The sequence below is a fragment of the Miniopterus natalensis genome, chromosome 7 (assembly GCF_054644295.1).
Source record: "Miniopterus natalensis isolate mMinNat1 chromosome 7, mMinNat1.hap1, whole genome shotgun sequence".
NCBI lineage: Eukaryota > Metazoa > Chordata > Mammalia > Chiroptera > Miniopteridae > Miniopterus > Miniopterus natalensis.
The window spans coordinates 59,168,834-59,186,297 of NC_142087.1; the positions used below are offsets into that span (position 1 = coordinate 59,168,834).

General features: G+C 43.8%; 1 protein-coding gene across 4 annotated transcripts in view; it reads left to right on the forward strand.

The window, feature by feature from the left end:
- SETBP1 (SET binding protein 1) overlaps window positions 1-17,464 on the forward strand; it is a 333,388-nt gene that overhangs the window by 166,360 nt on the left and 149,564 nt on the right. For all 4 annotated transcript variants that reach the window (XM_087819069.1, XM_087819072.1, XM_087819070.1 and 1 more), the window contains one exon: window positions 4,854-4,907. In XM_087819069.1, the coding sequence (XP_087675195.1) occupies window positions 4,854-4,907 (54 nt within the window). The remainder of the gene's footprint in view (window positions 1-4,853; window positions 4,908-17,464) is intronic.

Here is a 17,464-nt window from a genome sequence, read left to right on the forward strand (position 1 = left end):
ATTTTGAAAATGGGTCATTAATGCTCCCCAAAGCCATCTTTGATCTGTTCCTTTATGTATCTGCCTGCCTACCTACCTACCTACGTATCCATCTATCCATCCATCTCACGTGCTCTCACCTATTTCTCTGACCCACAAGGGAGTAAAGAGCAGGGGAAAGCAAATGACCTAGAGGATCCCCAGTGAAGCCAGGTTCAGTTTGTCCAGCGGCATGTCTGTGAGGCCAAGATCTTTCTGGCCAGATGTCCAGTGTGACCCACATCCCCACTTTTGTGTCAGTGATCCCCTTCCCAGCGCATGTGTCCTGGGTCAGCTTTGGGGGTTAAATGGAGATATATGAAACCCCAGCCTCTCAGATGTGGTGTGCACCTTTGATAGGGGACCGGCGCTGGGGAAATGGTGTTCCTGGGCAGGGGAGGACCCAGGGAGAAAAATGGAGCAGCCTTCCTCCCTCCTGTGAGGGATGTTTTGAAGCTGTAGAAGTTAGCAGGTAGGAGGGAAGCTGCTGGAGGGGCAGTCCTAGGCCTGGGAAGTCACCAGGCGATGCTGGCTGCAGCTGTATTGAGGTGACTTGGTGAGACAATTGACAACAGTGAGGGAGCACCGTGCCTCTGCTTGGGAAGCTGAGGATATTTCTCCTCTCACCCGCTTAGTGTCCCACAGCTTGCTCTATCTGCCTCCAACCCTCCCTGCTCCCCAACCCGCCCCCTCAGGCTTGGAGAGACAAAAAAATAAAAAAATAAAAAGCTGCAGCTCCTCAAAAACAGAAAGCAGAGTCATCATCCTAATATTCAGAATGTGGACTGTTCCAGAGAGCAGCAAGATGTGTCAGGAATGAGAATGGCCTGAGACAGGGCCCAGGGAACATGCCTGGCTCCACTAGGGAGATGAAAGAATTTTCTCCTTCCTTTGCCTTTTAAATGTAATTCTGTCTGCCCTTCTCCCCCACACCCGCTCAACCCTCTCCCTGGAGCTGCGCACACTTAACCATCCTGGGAAGAGGCAGGATCCTTTTCATTAACTTCAGCCTGATTGAAGTCCCCAGAGCCGCAGCAGATTTCTTCCCCCTCCCTCCCTGTCACCCTGCCGTGGGTCGCTCTCCACGCAGCAGGGCTGCTCTGGGCAGTGAACTGCTTTCCAAAGGGAAGAATAAAGATGGAGTCTGGTAGGGGGCACAGTTTGGAGAAGGTCTGGATCTGTGCTTTTTATGTCAGTGGCTTTGTGGAGAGACAGGCTCGTCTCTGATTGCCTGTGCCTCAGTTTCCCCTGAACTTCTAAGCAGGTCTCTCCCACTTCCAGGACAGAGGCCAGCAGTCGGTTGTGTGAGGGTGTTAGGGTTGGACTGGATTGAGATGGTCACTAGTGGAGGTTTCTGTAGCCCTTTTCTTTCCTGAGTGCAGAATGTGTGACTATCTTGGAAATAATCAGTTGGAAAGGAGATTGTTCAAGAAGCAGAGCCTGTGTTTTGCCCAAGAGCTCATATATTTGGTTGGAGCATGGTTAGAACCCAGAGGCAGGAGACGGGGATTTGGGGTTGATGGCGAGAAAAGGCAGACTTCTGCACACTATTCTTTAGGGAACCATTGAGAGAGGAGGTCACAAGACTTGCCTTTGGTTGTTTCCCAGGTCAGATAACACCTGAAAAACACACTAGATTGTGAGTAAATAGTTCAGGATCTACAAGTTAAGGAATTCAGAAGTTTTTGAAATTATTGTATAACCATCCTTGATAACACCTTCTTGCCTCTCTCAACCCACCATCAGAAAAGCCGTGACACATTGGAACTGCCATGGGCCCATTGAACATTTTATTGTTTCATCCATGGGAAGAGAAGATCCTTCTCTCTCTCTTTTCAGCCTCTTTTGCTTTCATACTGTCTTTTCTTCAATTTAACCTTTGATTCCTACACTGTAGTATAAGCCAATATTCTCTTATAAAACCAGCAGATAGAGAAGAGTTTGTTCCCATCGCTGATTAATTCATTCAGATATTTGAGTGCCTACTTCATGGAGGAAATGCTCCAAATGCTGAGTGCCACTTCCTCTTGTCGACTTGAAGGGTGTCAGAAGCTGTCTCTCACAAGTTCTTCTCCAGCTTAACAATTTAGTCATTCCAGTCCTCACCTCCAGGTTGACAGTATTTCCCACTCTCCCTTTAAGTCATTTGACCAATAGGTATTTATTGGCTAATTGTATGTCCAGACTCTGCAACACTTTGAGAAATGCAGAAGTTGCCTGAGATAGTAACCATGGCTTTGTTGGGCACAGTCTTGTTAGGTGAGAAAGAGAAAATAAAAAATGCATACAACAGCACAGAACAGAACTTTAAACAAAGTTCTAAACCGCATGCAAAGAACTAAACTGCATGCGTCTGTCTCCTTCTTAAGAGAAGGAAAAGAGGGTCCCAGAGTTGCAGGGAGGGTAGGATAGATCCTGACGTCACTGAGCTAGGGACATTATGAATGATAACAAAAAATGCCATATCTCTATTTCCAATCAAATAAATGGATCTGGTTATTAAATTCAAAACCAATGGCATGAGGAAGCAGTGCATCTGATAAGATGCTTTGAATACCCTTGCGGTTGATTTGCAGTTGTGGCATCAGAACTGGGAGGAACTAGACCTTTTGCCTGTTGTCTACCTGGTGAACCCCATTAAAAGACAATAGAAGGGTCGCTGCCCACTGGATTCCAAGGGCCTGGAGAACTTGAGATTTGATTCTTATGGTGGCCTTGTCCTTAACAAGGTGACTCCCATACCCATATCTCAGTCCAGACTTTCTGTTCCTCCTTCCCAGTTCCATGAAAACGCATGATCAGCTATAGCTAGATTTGAAGAGTGGATGGTCATTGCCAATTAAATAAAATAATGTCTGGAAGGAAGGGTCAGTTAAGGGCCATTCAAGGGGGCCATGTTTTATGTTACTGTCTGCAGCTCATTTGACTAATGGCCTGGCACTCATCTTTTTTCCCTACGCCATGTCTCATCAGCAAATTATCTCCAATGTGCTATAAATCAGAGGCATCATATTATAAAGAAAGAGGATGAGCTTTGAGATAATATAATTTTGGATTTAAATCCCAAATACATGTACTACCTGTGTGATCTGGAAAATGATAATTTCCGTAACCCTCAATTTTTCCAACCATAAACTGGAGCTACTTTCTATTTCATGATGGAGTTGTGAAGATTAAATAAGAAAAACTGTATAGAGCAGAAATCCTTGTGCTGGGCACCCACGGGGTCGATCTCCAGTGCATTATAATGCCCCCCCTTCTTCCATAGTATGTGCTGTGGCTGGCCATGGGGAGATGCAAATGCAAAGGGAGCAGGACTGGGATTGGGGAGTCCCTTTTTCATGTTTCTATTCTTGTAGTTGCCTACCTGAAGTGCCTCAATCTTCCCCTTTTCCATTTTCAAAGCTCAGTTCAGACTCTGCCTTATTTCGGCAGCTCCACCCTGACCTTTCCTGCCCCACGTCCACAGTTCGACACTTACACTCTACTGCACTCTGCTCGCACTGACAGATACTTCTTATCCTTTGGCCGACTTGTAGGTTCCTTGAAAGCAGGGACTAAAGTCTCATAATGTTTGGCCCTTAGTGTCTCTAGTCAAACACCCTCATGGCTGATTGTTGGGCTGTGTCATTACCAACAGAGGGACAAACTGGCTCTCTGTCAGAATGGCGCCACCTTCTCACGGGACCTTCTGCCCCGAGAGCCGCCCTCGGGCCTGGGTGTGGGGAGAAAGGCTCAGCTTTTACATTCTCCACCCCCTTTCTGCTCTGCCCAGCCTTAACACCACTTTCCCCATCATTTTTGGCAAAGTCGTTTAGAGAACCTAAAAAAGCCCAGTTGAGCTTTTCTGAAGGCTGGATGCCTAGAGCCCAACATGACTCCCTTCTCTTTCTTGAACCAAACAAAATATTGTTATAGCAAACATGAAATCTTTCCTATTTTTCACTACGGCTCTCCAGGCCTAACAAAGCTAGCAGTCACATTCCTTGAATCAAAATAAGCATCTGCCCTTTTTCTTTACCCTACACTTTTTCAGCATTTTTGACAAAAATAGTATTATTATTTTATTAATTAATCGTATGAGTCTATTAGTGCTTTCTGGAGAGGATGCAAAAATATTAAAACCTTACCTTTACCCTTTGATATTGATTAAACACAGAGATACAAGAACATATATAAACTTGACTTTTCTGTTTTAATATTGTGCATGATAATTTGATGCATAAGCTATGGATACCTAAATAGTATATAGGATCAAAGACATATCATAAAGGGAAACTGAGGCACACATCACTGGGAAGAGAAAAGGGTCGTTTTTACTGGTCTGATTAACAAAACAGAAGGAGGAGGGGAAGGGGAATGAGAAAGGGAAAAGGAAGGAGCCCTCCCAGATGAAATGGGCCTTTCCCTGTCCCTTTAGCTTGTGGTATCACAGACTACTTTGATAGTAGAAAGAAAGTCAGGGACTCCCTAAGAAAGTGTATACTTCTATAGACTCATGTGTAGTTGTACTAACAATTTCAGAGAGTCTGGATCTGCTAAAGTCCATCCATGGACCATGATCCTTAATTTAAGATCTTAAGAAGCATTAGGCACACTTATGAGAAAGGTAGTAGGCGGTAGAGAGGGGCGATGCAGTCAGAGATGTGGCTGCCACGAGGTGAGAAGGTCTTGGAATCAAGGTTCCTGGCCTCAAAACTCTTACTTTTTGCGATTCTGCTTCTTTAGCTCTGGATCTAGATTATAGAAAGTCCATTGCTGATCATTCGTCCTGGAGATATTCTATGCAAATTTGGAGAAGTCTCACTAAGGGAAATTCCTTTGCTCTTTTCCAGCTCCTCACAGCCAGTGACCTTGCAGCCAGCGACCTCAAAGGATTTCAGCCACAGGTAAGTTCCACTGTCCCTTTTATGAAGTTCGGGAGGGTGAAATGTTCCAGAGTTTGGTCATGAGCAAACAAAGTTGGCACCTGGACAGAAACCCCACCTTGGATTTCCAGTTTCTCTGACTCTAGGTGCCAACCTTGACAGTAACCTGGTAGCTTGCCCTCTCCCTTCAGCTCCTCTCTCATCTCATCAGGATCAAAACAACCTATTCCTTCTCTCTCTCTCAATATTTTATAGTGGGTAAAACATAGACCAAGATGCTTGGAATGTGTGGTGATGGGCGGTGACTTTGCTTAGAAAAAGATTAAACAGAGGAGGTAGAGGGTGAGGTGGGCAGGGGTATTTCCCTGCATTTCTCCTTTTTGGGACAGGATGGTCACATTTATGTAATCTGTGTGTGCACATGCCTTGCAGTCATTGGTCTGGCATCTCAGGTCATCTCGGACTCCTGCTCATCTTGGTTAGTTTTGCTGATCTTAGTTAGAGAATGGACCACTATTCTTTCTGGCCAGAATGCTGTTTGGAGGTCACCATGAGCAAACTACAAGAGGGCACAGGCAAAGGCTCTCTGGGGACCTTCTTGACAGCATGGAAGATGGACAGTCACCCTCCCTGTCTCTAGAAGGGGACTTACTGTCTACACACAAACAGATAAGCAGCAACACACATTCACACTGGACACACAGAAGTCCTTGTGTTCCTCCTGGACCCAGCGCAGACAGAGCACGTGTGTCAAGAGAGATAAACCCTAGAGTGAGAGCTGTGGCCCTCTGTAGAGACAAGGGCAGAGAGTGGGAAGTGAGAAGCCCCAAGGAGAGAATGAACAGAACAGCGAGCCCCATGGATGAGTCAAAGGTAAATCCTTGCACCGTTTGGGGTATTTTGATCACAGCTTGCTGATCCTTCTGTCAGGGATTCAATGAGGCTTTAGAATAGGTAATCAGTAAGCTTGTTTGACAACTACAGAAAACTGCTAATTAATTAAAGTACTTATTCACATATTCACATAAACTTCCAGGGGAGCTCAGGGAATGTCAAACAAAAACAAAAGAAAATCAACATTTATCCGTATACCACCCACCTCTACTCCTACCTCACACAAAGTAGCGTTCCAGCTAAAGGTTTATTTTTGTCTGAAAATTTATAAAAGCAAAGGGGAAAATGCTTTGTGTGATGTTGTTTTGAGGCTTAAAAAGGAGACTGAGTTTATGGAAGGTGTGTGTGTGTGGTTTGGCATCGTTGCTTTCTGAGATAATCATATTTTCTCCATGTTTGTCGAGCCACATTTCTAGATTAGATTTAAACTGAATTATTAAGAGAAGTGAAAGTCAGATATATTTGGCTGCATCCATAACATGTGAGGCCATGATCCAAGAAAGGCAGTGTCCCTGCTCCCCCCACACAAGCCCACAGTTGCTGGTACAGATGGCTCACTCCCCTGGTTCTGTCTGACCTTTCCACATTATTCCATTTGTGTGTCATCCCCCCGGGGCTAGAAGCATAAATCCATATTTTTCACTCCTCAGGATGCGTGTTCCTGAGGCCAGGAAGCCCTGGGAATGTTGTGGCCAGTGTGTAATGCCCAGATCAAAATTAATTCCTGCATCAGAAAGGCCCGGATGTGTCTCAAGTCACTACCACCCTTTGGGTGCTTTTCCAAACAGAAACAAGGCTGCCCATGTGCTTTGGGCTGCCCCCACCTCCCAGCCCCAATACACCAAATTATTGGCTTCTGCTGTTATTTTCTCCTCTCTTTGGGTTTCAGATGAAACTGAGTCCCGCACATCCTGATGTTCACAGTAATTCATAGGTTTGTTCCCTTCCAGAAACTGTCAATGACTTTCAGGAGAGGAATTCACTGAGGACCCCTCTCTGGGGTAACTGTAATCAGCCCTGTCAGCTTTCACACAGTCCACACTTATCACTTGCCGGTAAAAGGCTTTTTTTTTCCTTGACGCCTGATCCTGCTGCAACCTCTTAGGGAAAATTGTCATGATTTCCTCACTAATCTTTGATGACTCTCAGCTTTGAAAATGTGGACAAGGGCAACTCAATTGGGCTAGACTGGTCGGTCTCTTTGTCTCTGTCTCCCTTCAGCTTCCAGATAGAAAGAAGGAGGGTAAGGAAGGGACTGACAGCCTTTCTCGCCGTGATTATTGGTTTGCAAGGATACCATGCTCATTCGTGGAAATAAACACATTGCTGTCCCGGCACAGTCTGATGGCTGATGGAGTCTGAGGTTGTAGTTTGCTCTGGGAGTTCTTCCCAGTTGTGAGCTTGGCCTCTGGACCACAGAGGGTAGAACCATCTCCCAAAGTCAGGCCTGGGACTGACAGGTGGCTAGTTTCAAAGGCACAAATGAAAAATTTTGAAGAAACAGACACACTTGAAACCTTCCTTTCTGGTCTTGTGATGACTGGAAATGACTACCCTCATCTCCCTTTGCGGACCATCTCTCTCCACCCCTAAAAGGAGTAAAAGCAGGCATCTCATTTCGTTTCATGGAAGCCTAACAATCATATTCTTTCCTCTCCATGTTTCTTTTTATCCTGTTTCCCCCCTCATTATAAAAGCTATCCATGTTCACTGTAGAAATTCAGAATGGGTGAAGGTGGTCGAAAGTACAAACCTCCAGTTATAAAATAAGTAAGTCTTGGGCATGTACATCATGGTGACTTTAGTTAATAATACTTTATTGTATATTTCTATAGTTAATAATACTGTATTGTATATTTCTGCAGTTAATAGTACTATATTGTATATTTGGCAGTTGCTATGAAAATAGATCTTAAAAGTTCTCATCACAAGAAAAATAATTTGTAACTGTGGTGAGGGATATTAATTATAAAAAAAGTTAAAGAAACTTAGAAAATACAAAATAAAAATCTCATGTTGATGCACCACGGAAATATAGATAATGACATTTTGGGGTGTGGTCTTGCAATCTTTGATGTACACAGACATACGGGTGGATGGATCTTTAAAAAATTGACATCATATTTTATATGCTTTTTTTGTTACCTTCTTTCTTGTTTGTTTGCATGCTTCCCATGTCACTGGAAAATCTTCCAGCAGCTGGCTATTTTTGTCCGGTTGCTAGTACCATCATTTATTTACCACTCCCCTCTTGTTAGACATTCCATTCCTTTTGCAGGCTGAGCTCTGCAGGAGCGATCCAAGGCAAATGCTAGATCCAGGGCCCAAATAACATCTAGGACACAAATAGCATCCCGGGCTTCTTGGCATTTATTTCTTCTTTGTTTCTTAGTTCCTACAGGGATGTGAGAGTTGCTTAAACTTTGCAGGAGCGCGTCCATGTGAGTGTGCCCCTGGACATTTGTACACATGCTTTACAAGGGCCCCAGTGGGGATGTGGTGAGGAAATAACCATGTGGGGCCCCAACTCAGATGCAAGTTTCACGTGCCCAGCCACCATGGGAAAGCTACCTTGCAAACACCCATCCCCTGCTCACTGAAAGACTCGGTCCTCTCCTACTTTCTGAACTCTCCATTGTCTCCGCGGAGAATAGGATACTTTTAGGAGAAATTAAGTGGTACTTCACGTGTGCCTCATGTTGGGATTTTAAGGGGAGAAGTGTAATAGATATCCTATAAAGGAATTTCTAAAATGCCCAGCGCTGTGATGGCCAAGGGTACATTGCAGTAAAGGTGGAAGGGATGCCCAGGAAAGCATGTGCCAGTGGGGAGGAAACAGGGCTTTCAGTCACTGGGCCACCGTTTCACTCTGAGGCTTGTGGGGAGGCCTTCCTGTGGGGCTTCCTGCTGTGCACACTCTTCCCAGAATTTGACTGTTCTGGAATGTTCTGCCACTGATGCTAGCTTTGAGACCCAGGGAACATTACTTAATGTCTAATCCTCTTTCCCCTTATTAAACAAAAAAGATGTGAAGATTATTTCACAGATGATTACCAGGCATCAAATAGGACAATGTGTATGAGAACAGCCCAGCACAGTTCCTGCCGCATGCAGTGAGTTTAATTTCTTTTTCCATTGGCGATGTAGAGGTTAAAACAGAGAAAGTGTACCTATATAGCGCAAGTAGGGAAGTCTTCCAGGTGGAAGTGCCATTGAACCTGGGCCACGGTAGGTGAGAAGGAAGTGAGGTAATGAACCTACTCTAGGGCAGAGGCAGCCTGGATGAAGGCCAAAACAAGGGTGGCGATGCTTGGATGTATTCTGGAGACTTGCAGTGGTTTAATTAATCTGGTTCAGAGGTAGTATGGTGGGATTTTAGTTTGCAAATTAGGTTGGGGCCAAATTGCAGCAGGTTTTAAAACTCTGGGGGAAAAAGTCCAACTTTTTTTTTAAATTAACTATTATTAACATTTTCAACCTTATACAAAAGTAGACATAATAGAATAAATCACTTTCCATATATTATCCAACTTCCATTATTTATTATCCAACTTCAATGGTATGATGCTAAAAAAAAAGCCCAGACTCATATCATTGGCCCATTTCTGTGGTGTAAATATCTCCACCTTGACCAGTTTTAAGCTGCCAATGGTTTAACAACCTGTTTGCAAAGTCTTTGACTATCAGCTTTCCAGATTGGCCCTGAGCACACCACTGGGCTAGCCTCAGTAATCATTATCATTTGCCAATCTTACTTCATGAACACTCCCAGCTACTTTTGCTTTTGATTTTAATTTTGGGGGTATGTTTTAAAAATCCCACTCATCACACTATTTCACTCATAAATACTTCAATAAGCTTCACTAATAAATAAGAGCTTTCTAAAAAATGCAATCACAGTGCCATTATCACACCTACCAAAATTAGCAACAATTCCTTAATATTGTCTGATACCAAGTCCATATTCATATTTCTCTGATTATAGCAACATGTCATTTTAGTTGATTTGTTTGAATCAAGATTGAGTTTAGAATTTGACATCTATCTGAAGACAATGGGAGCCTTTGCAGGTCTGAGGGTGGGAAAGAGCCAGAACTGTGATGCAAGGAGATTATGCCATAGGTAGTAGGAGTGATGAAATGAAGAGGGGATCCAGCAGTAACCCTGAGCCATGCGTCCCTATGAGAAGTAGCAGGGAATGATGCTGGGCTGGATTCAGAGGGGATGTTGCTGAGGGAACAAATGCCAGAGAAAGAATATGAAGATGGAAGATTTGAACCTGGCAGCTGCTTGGCTGATTAGAGAAATAGGGATAACTGTCAACCAAAGCGAGGGACCCGAAGGAAGTAGAGGCTGAGAAGTTACAGTGTTCTTCCTTGGGCTAAGAATGATAACGGTGCCATGTTAAAAGGAGGAGGGCTTTGTTCTCCCTAAACAGACTAAACAGACCCTTACTTCATTTTCCTTCAGCACCACAATCAGTTCTACTCATAGATCATCAAGGGGTATAATTATCTGCAAAATATTTTGGGCTCTATGGACTTAACCCAGAAAGTTTTAATGCAAGAACCTTAAACATTTTGTGAAGAGAAGCTACTTTTTAGGAAGGTAGAGTTTCTGAGCAGAAAGAAATCCTAGCTGTGCTCATCTCCCAACAGAAAAGGCAAGGTGAAGCAGAGAAGGGACCGTGGCACCAGCCTATGGCTCGATGGTGTTGTGTGCTTTGGATTGCTGCAGCTGGGTGCTCCTACGCTGAGAGGTGACAGAGCAGGTTGGGGAGTTAGAGGCTTCTGACAGCTCCTCTCTTTTTGGTGTGAAGCCCCCCCGCCCCCAAGTTCCCAGGTTGGTTGTTCTTCTAGGATTGATCATGTCTTCCCAAGAGAACCACCATTATCTGACTCTACTCCAGATGGGCGCCCACTGCCTACAAGTTCAGCATCAACTGTTGTGAAGATTGAAATGGAAGCTCTGGGTTTTCCAGAGCATTCAGCCCCTACGGTACTCATCAGCAATTGGTATTAGTACATGCTCACAGTCCCTTGGACTGAGGACATATGCTGAGGACTTAGCGAAACTGTGCTATCTGCCAGAAAGTATTCTTTGAACTTCACAAGCATTTTCTCATTTAATTGTTATAAGACCCTTGTGAAATTGGTAATACTATATCCTTATTACAAATTAGCACAGGGAAGTTATGGTCACAAAGCCCCTACGTGGCAGAATTGGGATTTGAACCAGGTGGTCTGGTTCCAGCATCTTTGTTCTTAAGCACTTCAGTTATGCCACTTGAACTACAGCTCATCCCCACAGTTACAATAATTTAAACCCAGAATTACCATTGATGAGACCAGAATGAGCAACCTCACCTTCACTTTGTATACATTGTATTGAGTTTTCTTAATTTTTGTCAGGTTCCAGAAGAAAGCAGTTGGTACATCTCAGAGTAACAGACAGAATCAGCGCAGAGCATTTTAAATCCATCCATCTTGGCAAAGAATTTCTGTTGCTCTCGCGCCCTTCCTCCCCAAACTCCCAGTGGAAGAATCGTGGTGGTAGTTGCCCCTTCTACACAGAAGGAACCTGAGTTGAGGCAGGGGTGGGCAGTGTAGCTTGTCATCTAAGACACGCATCAGTGAAAAAACAGGTTGGCTTGTTTTGAATTTGCCATATATATATATATATATATATATATATATATATATATATACACTTTGCCATTTTGAGAAGAACCGTACCGAAGCAAGACAATGTATAAGGAAGTCCTGCTACCAGTGCTTGCTTACCCTTCCCTCCATTTCAAAACTAGAAGAGAGAGAACACCCAGAGCTGTGGCTCTCAACCTTAACTGCAGATGGGAATTATTGGAGGGGCTTGAAAAGTTAAAGGAGTTGAGGCATAACCCCACTGAATCAGTCTGGGTGGAGTTCAGATATTGGTGTTTTCAGAAGCTCCCCAGGATCTAAATCAAGCTCATCATTTTCTTAAAAAAAAAAAAAAAAAAAAAAAAAGACTGCAGCACAGAGGAAGCCTTGAAGAGGAGGTAAAAGCCCCACATTCAAATCGTGTCTACCCTGTGTCAGGAGTGCACCCTGTGCTTCACTTGCCCCTGGCATCTAAACCCCACACCAACCCCCTTATCAGACATCTTACTCCTCCCTTTCCACGGAGGAGGGAGCCATGGTCCAGGCTGAGCAAGTATGGCCAAGAATGGATTCTGCAAAGCCTATGCTGTGTTCATCCCCTGCTGTTTCCACTCAACTGATGGGATCTGCCCAATATTTAAACTAGTTAGTGATGGTATTTGAGTTGGGTTGTGGCCTCCTCTCTTGGACACTTAGACATTCTTTCTGGACTCTTAAAATATATCTAAAAAGATCCAGCTTTATGACACCACCCCAATACAGAACACATTTAATTGGCTAGCTCACCAAATACCCTTGACGTCAGGAGTGAGGTTGATCCCCATGGGTCCTCCTTGCCAGGTTCTTGTTTAGTAAATCCATGCCTTGTTCTCAAGGGCTCTCTTCAACTTGCCTTCTATCTGCTGCCACGTATCTTTGCTCTCTGATTCACTACTGTTCAGAGCATGGACTGCAGACCAATGCCAGCCGGTCAAGTGCATGTTACTGGTTCACAGTGAGATACATCTAGAAACAGAGCATTGAGAAATGTTTATAGCAACTTGCTGTTTCTATGACATCCAAGCATGTGATCATTTCCTTACTTTACCTTTAGAATACTTTACGAAAGTAAATTGGAAAAAAAATCTATCTGGTCATTCACCAGAAATCATTTGAAAAACTGTTCTAATTATGTAGTTTCCTTAGTTTTATTAAAAGGGTAGGGTCTGGACTCTTGTTTTTCTTTGCCTTCTTCTGTGAGCTCATGTGAATACATCTGTATTATGACTAATGTTCCTCCTGCGGAAAAAAAAAAAAAAAATGGCCCCACCTGTAAAGGTGTCTTTCTGGCTACTTGTAGGAAACCTACACAAAACATGCATCTTTTCCCATAATTTCTATGACAACCCATTTAATTTTTTTTCTTTCCAAACATGGACATCTGTGACAATAATAGATCATTTTAACAAAAATAATCTGCTCATGTTCGTACACACACCCAGCACTAAAACCCAAACTGAAACTATCACTCTTCTTACATGAAATCCACAGCCTCATACCACAGGTGTATGTTCTTTGCACTGCCTGCTTTGACAGTGTTTTCAGTAGATTTTCTTCTTTTCTTTAAAAACCATAATTGGTATGTGGTCCCAGAGAGAGAAGTTCTCCAGGTGTTTCCGGAGTGTCTGGCCTTTCAATGGAATATTCTGAAGTTTTAATAAGTTCTCTTGGGATACTAAATCTCTTTAGAATTTAGTGAATATTTTGTTTCTCCCAAGATGTTCTGACCATCTGAGGGCTGCGTGCAGGTGGACCCAGCTTAAAACAAACTAATGCGTAGAAGGTCATGCCTGAGAAACTGATAGGTGGCAGGTGGGTGTTGGGAGGGTTATTCATAGGCATAAAGATTTTCCTACTTTATCAAAGGAGTCAGCATAAGTTATCTCTGATAGTGTATTACAAAAATGATTTAGCCTTTTAAAATCTGATTTTAGCTCAACTTTTCAGAGTAGAAGTGAGGCCAACCAGTGGGGACTCACTGTGAATAGCATCTTCTCTTTCAACTATAGCTTTCTCGTTTAAAACAAAACAAAACAAAAAACTTAGCACCAAGGGTGTAGGGTTAGATGATTTCTGTGATCCCCTGAGACTCACACATTTAATTACTCGGTGTCTTCTTCATGTTTCTGCTTTCTGTTCTTGCTTTTCCCTTCAATTCTTCTGGTAAAGAGACCTCAATCTGAGCTTCTTAAAAATCATCCTGTAATTTTGCTCATTTAGGCCTGGAGCCATTGAAGTTTTGTGATAAATCTCAGATATCTGTGTTTATTAGCAGATTGAGTTATAGCATCAGATTTCCCTGTGTCTGCATTTTAATACGATGCATAACTTTGTTCTATACATTTTTTAGGTTTAGGAATCACTCACATACAGAAAATGCAAATTCACAGAACAACTTTAGGACTTGAAAGAAGGTGTCTTCTTCATAATTGCTTTAGCAGGGTAGTTTTAAGCCTACCCCCTGAGAAAGAAGGCCCATCTCTCCAACAAATAAGCAAGCTCTCTTTTTAAGTTCTTTCCAAACCTACTGCCCGGCTCTCACCACAGCCCTCCTGTTCTTCCACCCATCTACCCAACCCCTTTCCAACACCTTGTTCCAAACAAAAGGGATTGATTGAGAGATGTCAGGAGACCCTCACAAGAAAGGGGCCCCGCAGAGTGGAACAGCTTGCATCTCTCATCGGCACCTTCCAGCCATCTGCTTGCTTGTGTTCGGAGGCTGTATCAAGTCTGCCAATAACCTCCATCAGGGTTTTCTAATATTTCCCTGATAATGACCATCCCCTTCCTCCCTTTCCAGCTCTGCACATGATCTTCCTTCTATATCTCCTATCTTCCTAAAAATGTGTGTCACAGCCTCTAGCAGAATTGTGTTTCCAACAAGTTTCCTAAGCCAATGACGCAAGAGATGAGAAAACTTTGTGACATCATTGTAATATTTATCAATATATATAATAAAAACGGATGCTCATTTAGGAGCATAACACAGATTTCTCCCACTCTGCTGTATCCAATAACTAGCTCAGAGATATGTCTCATTACTTTATCATTTAGGAGTTAAGAGCAGTGATTCTGGGCTCAAACCGATAAGTTCGAATCTCTAGTCTGCTCTGTACCTTGTGGCCTTCATAAGTTATTGTCCTTGTTGCTCATCAGTGAAAAAATACAGACCTAATGGGGTTTTGAGGAGCATTCAATATAGGGCCAAAGAGCAGTGTCTGGCATCTGGTAAGCATTTTGTAAATATACACTATAATTCTTATTGTTCTTAAAATTTACGTAATTGAAGTTCAACCTGGACCACTCAATTCAGTATTAGAGCACAAATTGCAGCTCTCCAAGAGAATATGACTAGAATTTGGGATTAGCAAAGAAGGGAAAAAATCATAAACAAACAAACAAGAGTGTAGATTTTGCCTGATCTTTCCACCAGTTTGTTTAGGGGGCTTTCCCGTCAAAGTGAGCAATGGGCCTGCGAGAGTGCGCCTCGGGGAGAATGGAGGAGCACAGGCATGGACGAGAGTGGATAAGGGATGGAGCGGGACTGTGTGACTGCGAGATGAGAACACCCGCTTCTGCCTTTGTTGATTGCTTCCTTCCCTCCCCATCTATGGCCCTTTCTGAATTAACATTTTATCTCTTTCCCGTGGAGAAAGACTAGCTCGAAAGTATTAAAAATGATTTTAAACAAATCTATCAGGAGCTTCTCAGCCACCAGACTGTTGCCTCATCTGAACCAACTGCCTTGGGCCCACTGATCTCAGCATAATCCTAGATATCACTCTGGCTGCAACTATAGAAGAATCATAGTCACAGTGATTTACTTCCCAGAAAAATCACTGAAGAACTGTACTGAGAGGTGCTGTTCAGGAGACTGTGCTAGGGCTTGGGGACTTTGGGAGGCTTTATATGATAACTTTCACACCCATAAATTTAGTTGTTTCTGTATTAAAAAATGAGACAAGAGGTGATTCAGGAGGATGTGGGTCCTGGACTTTGTAGACCACTAGACTGAGGTGGCATCTGCAGATAGGACCCATCCTGGCCGCAGGACTCTTGTCTCCAGTAAGCAGTCCACCCCCACATGCGGACAGGGCAAGTAGCTTGTTGATGGGAATGAGAGATCTGTGCTCCAAAGCCAACCTTGACTCCACTGTGAGAAAACACAGCTGGCGAACTTTGGCTTTCTCGCCCTTCATCTGGGTAGAAACAGAAATGCAAAGTGAGGAATGGGGGATGAGCATTGTGTAAAAATAAGAATCTGTGTGCTTCCAGCAAAAAGTACATGCTCCATAAATATTTGGGGAGCCCATTCTAGGGATGCATGTATACCAGGGGTGAAAGAGTTCCCCTACACAAAAATGCATGTATCAAAACTTTTTCCCTAGTGCTTTCTGGTCTTGTGGTTTTAATGAAGATGTCTCTATTACTTTTTTAGGGTAACCAAATCTTTGCAGGCTTACGTGTCTTTCACTATTATTTTATGGTATTTATAGTAGGTGTGTTCAAGTACCTCTGGAACTGGGACTAGAAATACACAGCTTCGAATCAAATTAGAATTCAGTTCACCTGCCTCAACCTATTGCATCATTGGCGTCCTGTGAAAGGTGACTGAGGCATGGGATCCTAAGAGAAGTGGGGAGAATGTTGAAAAAAGAAACGCCTGTGAAATCTCAGCCGACAGGCGTCTGGAGAGACAGCGCGTTTTAGTCCTGATAAACTCCAGCAGAAAAGAGCAATCAGCTACATGGGAGCTGGACAAATTAAATGGCTGAGTATTATTTCAAAGGAGAGCTTGGGCAGCATCAGAAATTCCCCATCAGCTGTAATAACGCCAATTACTTTGCCAATTGTAGATTCCATTGAGATGTGTTTAGTGCAATCAGGCAGCGGACTCTTGCAGGGGCCTGATGGGTTTTGTTTACTCTGAATGTGCATTTGTAGAGAATCTTTTGCACCCAAAGGCTTAGAGTTCTGAGCATCCACCCTTCAGTCCAGATCATACACAGCTGAGGGAGATTATCTTTGAGATGGACGCAGGAGCAGGCTGGGCAGGCTGAGCAGGCTGGACCCAGCATCCCCTCTCACTGGAGAATGCCCAGGATTGAAATACAAAGAGCACAGCTGGGTGGGGTAGTTCTTAGTGATGGAGCGATTTCCAGAAAACCTTTCTGTAGGTTACCCAACTAGTAAATAAATATATATGTCTGATTATGAGCAGGGCTTCTTGGCATGTCGGAGCTTTGGACAGATCACCATTAAACAATAATAACAAACATGAAGCTGGGAGGAGAGAACTCGCCAAGAGTTCATTAAGCCTTAAATACTGACAAATGGGGTGGGTGGGGGGCACGCAGGGGCTTTCATTGTCTCCCTTTGTGAACCATTTGCTTGGATGACAAGCATACGTATCATTTCAAATATGGAAGAGATCATAAGGGAGGGAGAGATCCCTCCTCCCCCCAGCATTTTAGCAGGGAAAAGAAAATTTGGAGAGTGTACAGGAACATTCATTGCCTGTTTACACTTGGCTCCCTGGAAATTAATGGGTGTGTGGCTCCTGCTCCGGCTCCGTTGAGGAGTTAGCTGTGAATCCCCATTAACACTCTCGGTTGAGGACGGCACTAATCATGGGAGGTTCCTGAGGGTTGGCCTGAGTGACAGCTGGGGTGGAAGCCACGTCTGTGGCTGCTGGGGATGCAGACGAAGAGTTAAAGGCCGATTTGATCCCACTTGTGCTCAGCTGTCATCTGAGGCCAGAGCCTGGAGGACAATGGGAAGCTATTCTCTCCCCTCTGCTTTGTGACAAGCAACCTTTGTGTCATCTTATTTTTTTTAACCTGCCTCTCTGTCCTTGGAGGAGCCCAGGATAAAGCCCCTTTGCCCGGGGAAGAAGGATTCTTCTGAATTCAAAGGCAGCTGCCAGTGCCTCCCAGCGAGTGCGCATGGGCTCGCAAGCCCTCCCTTTCCAGCTGCCGCTGACTCCTGTCCACAGGCCCAGCG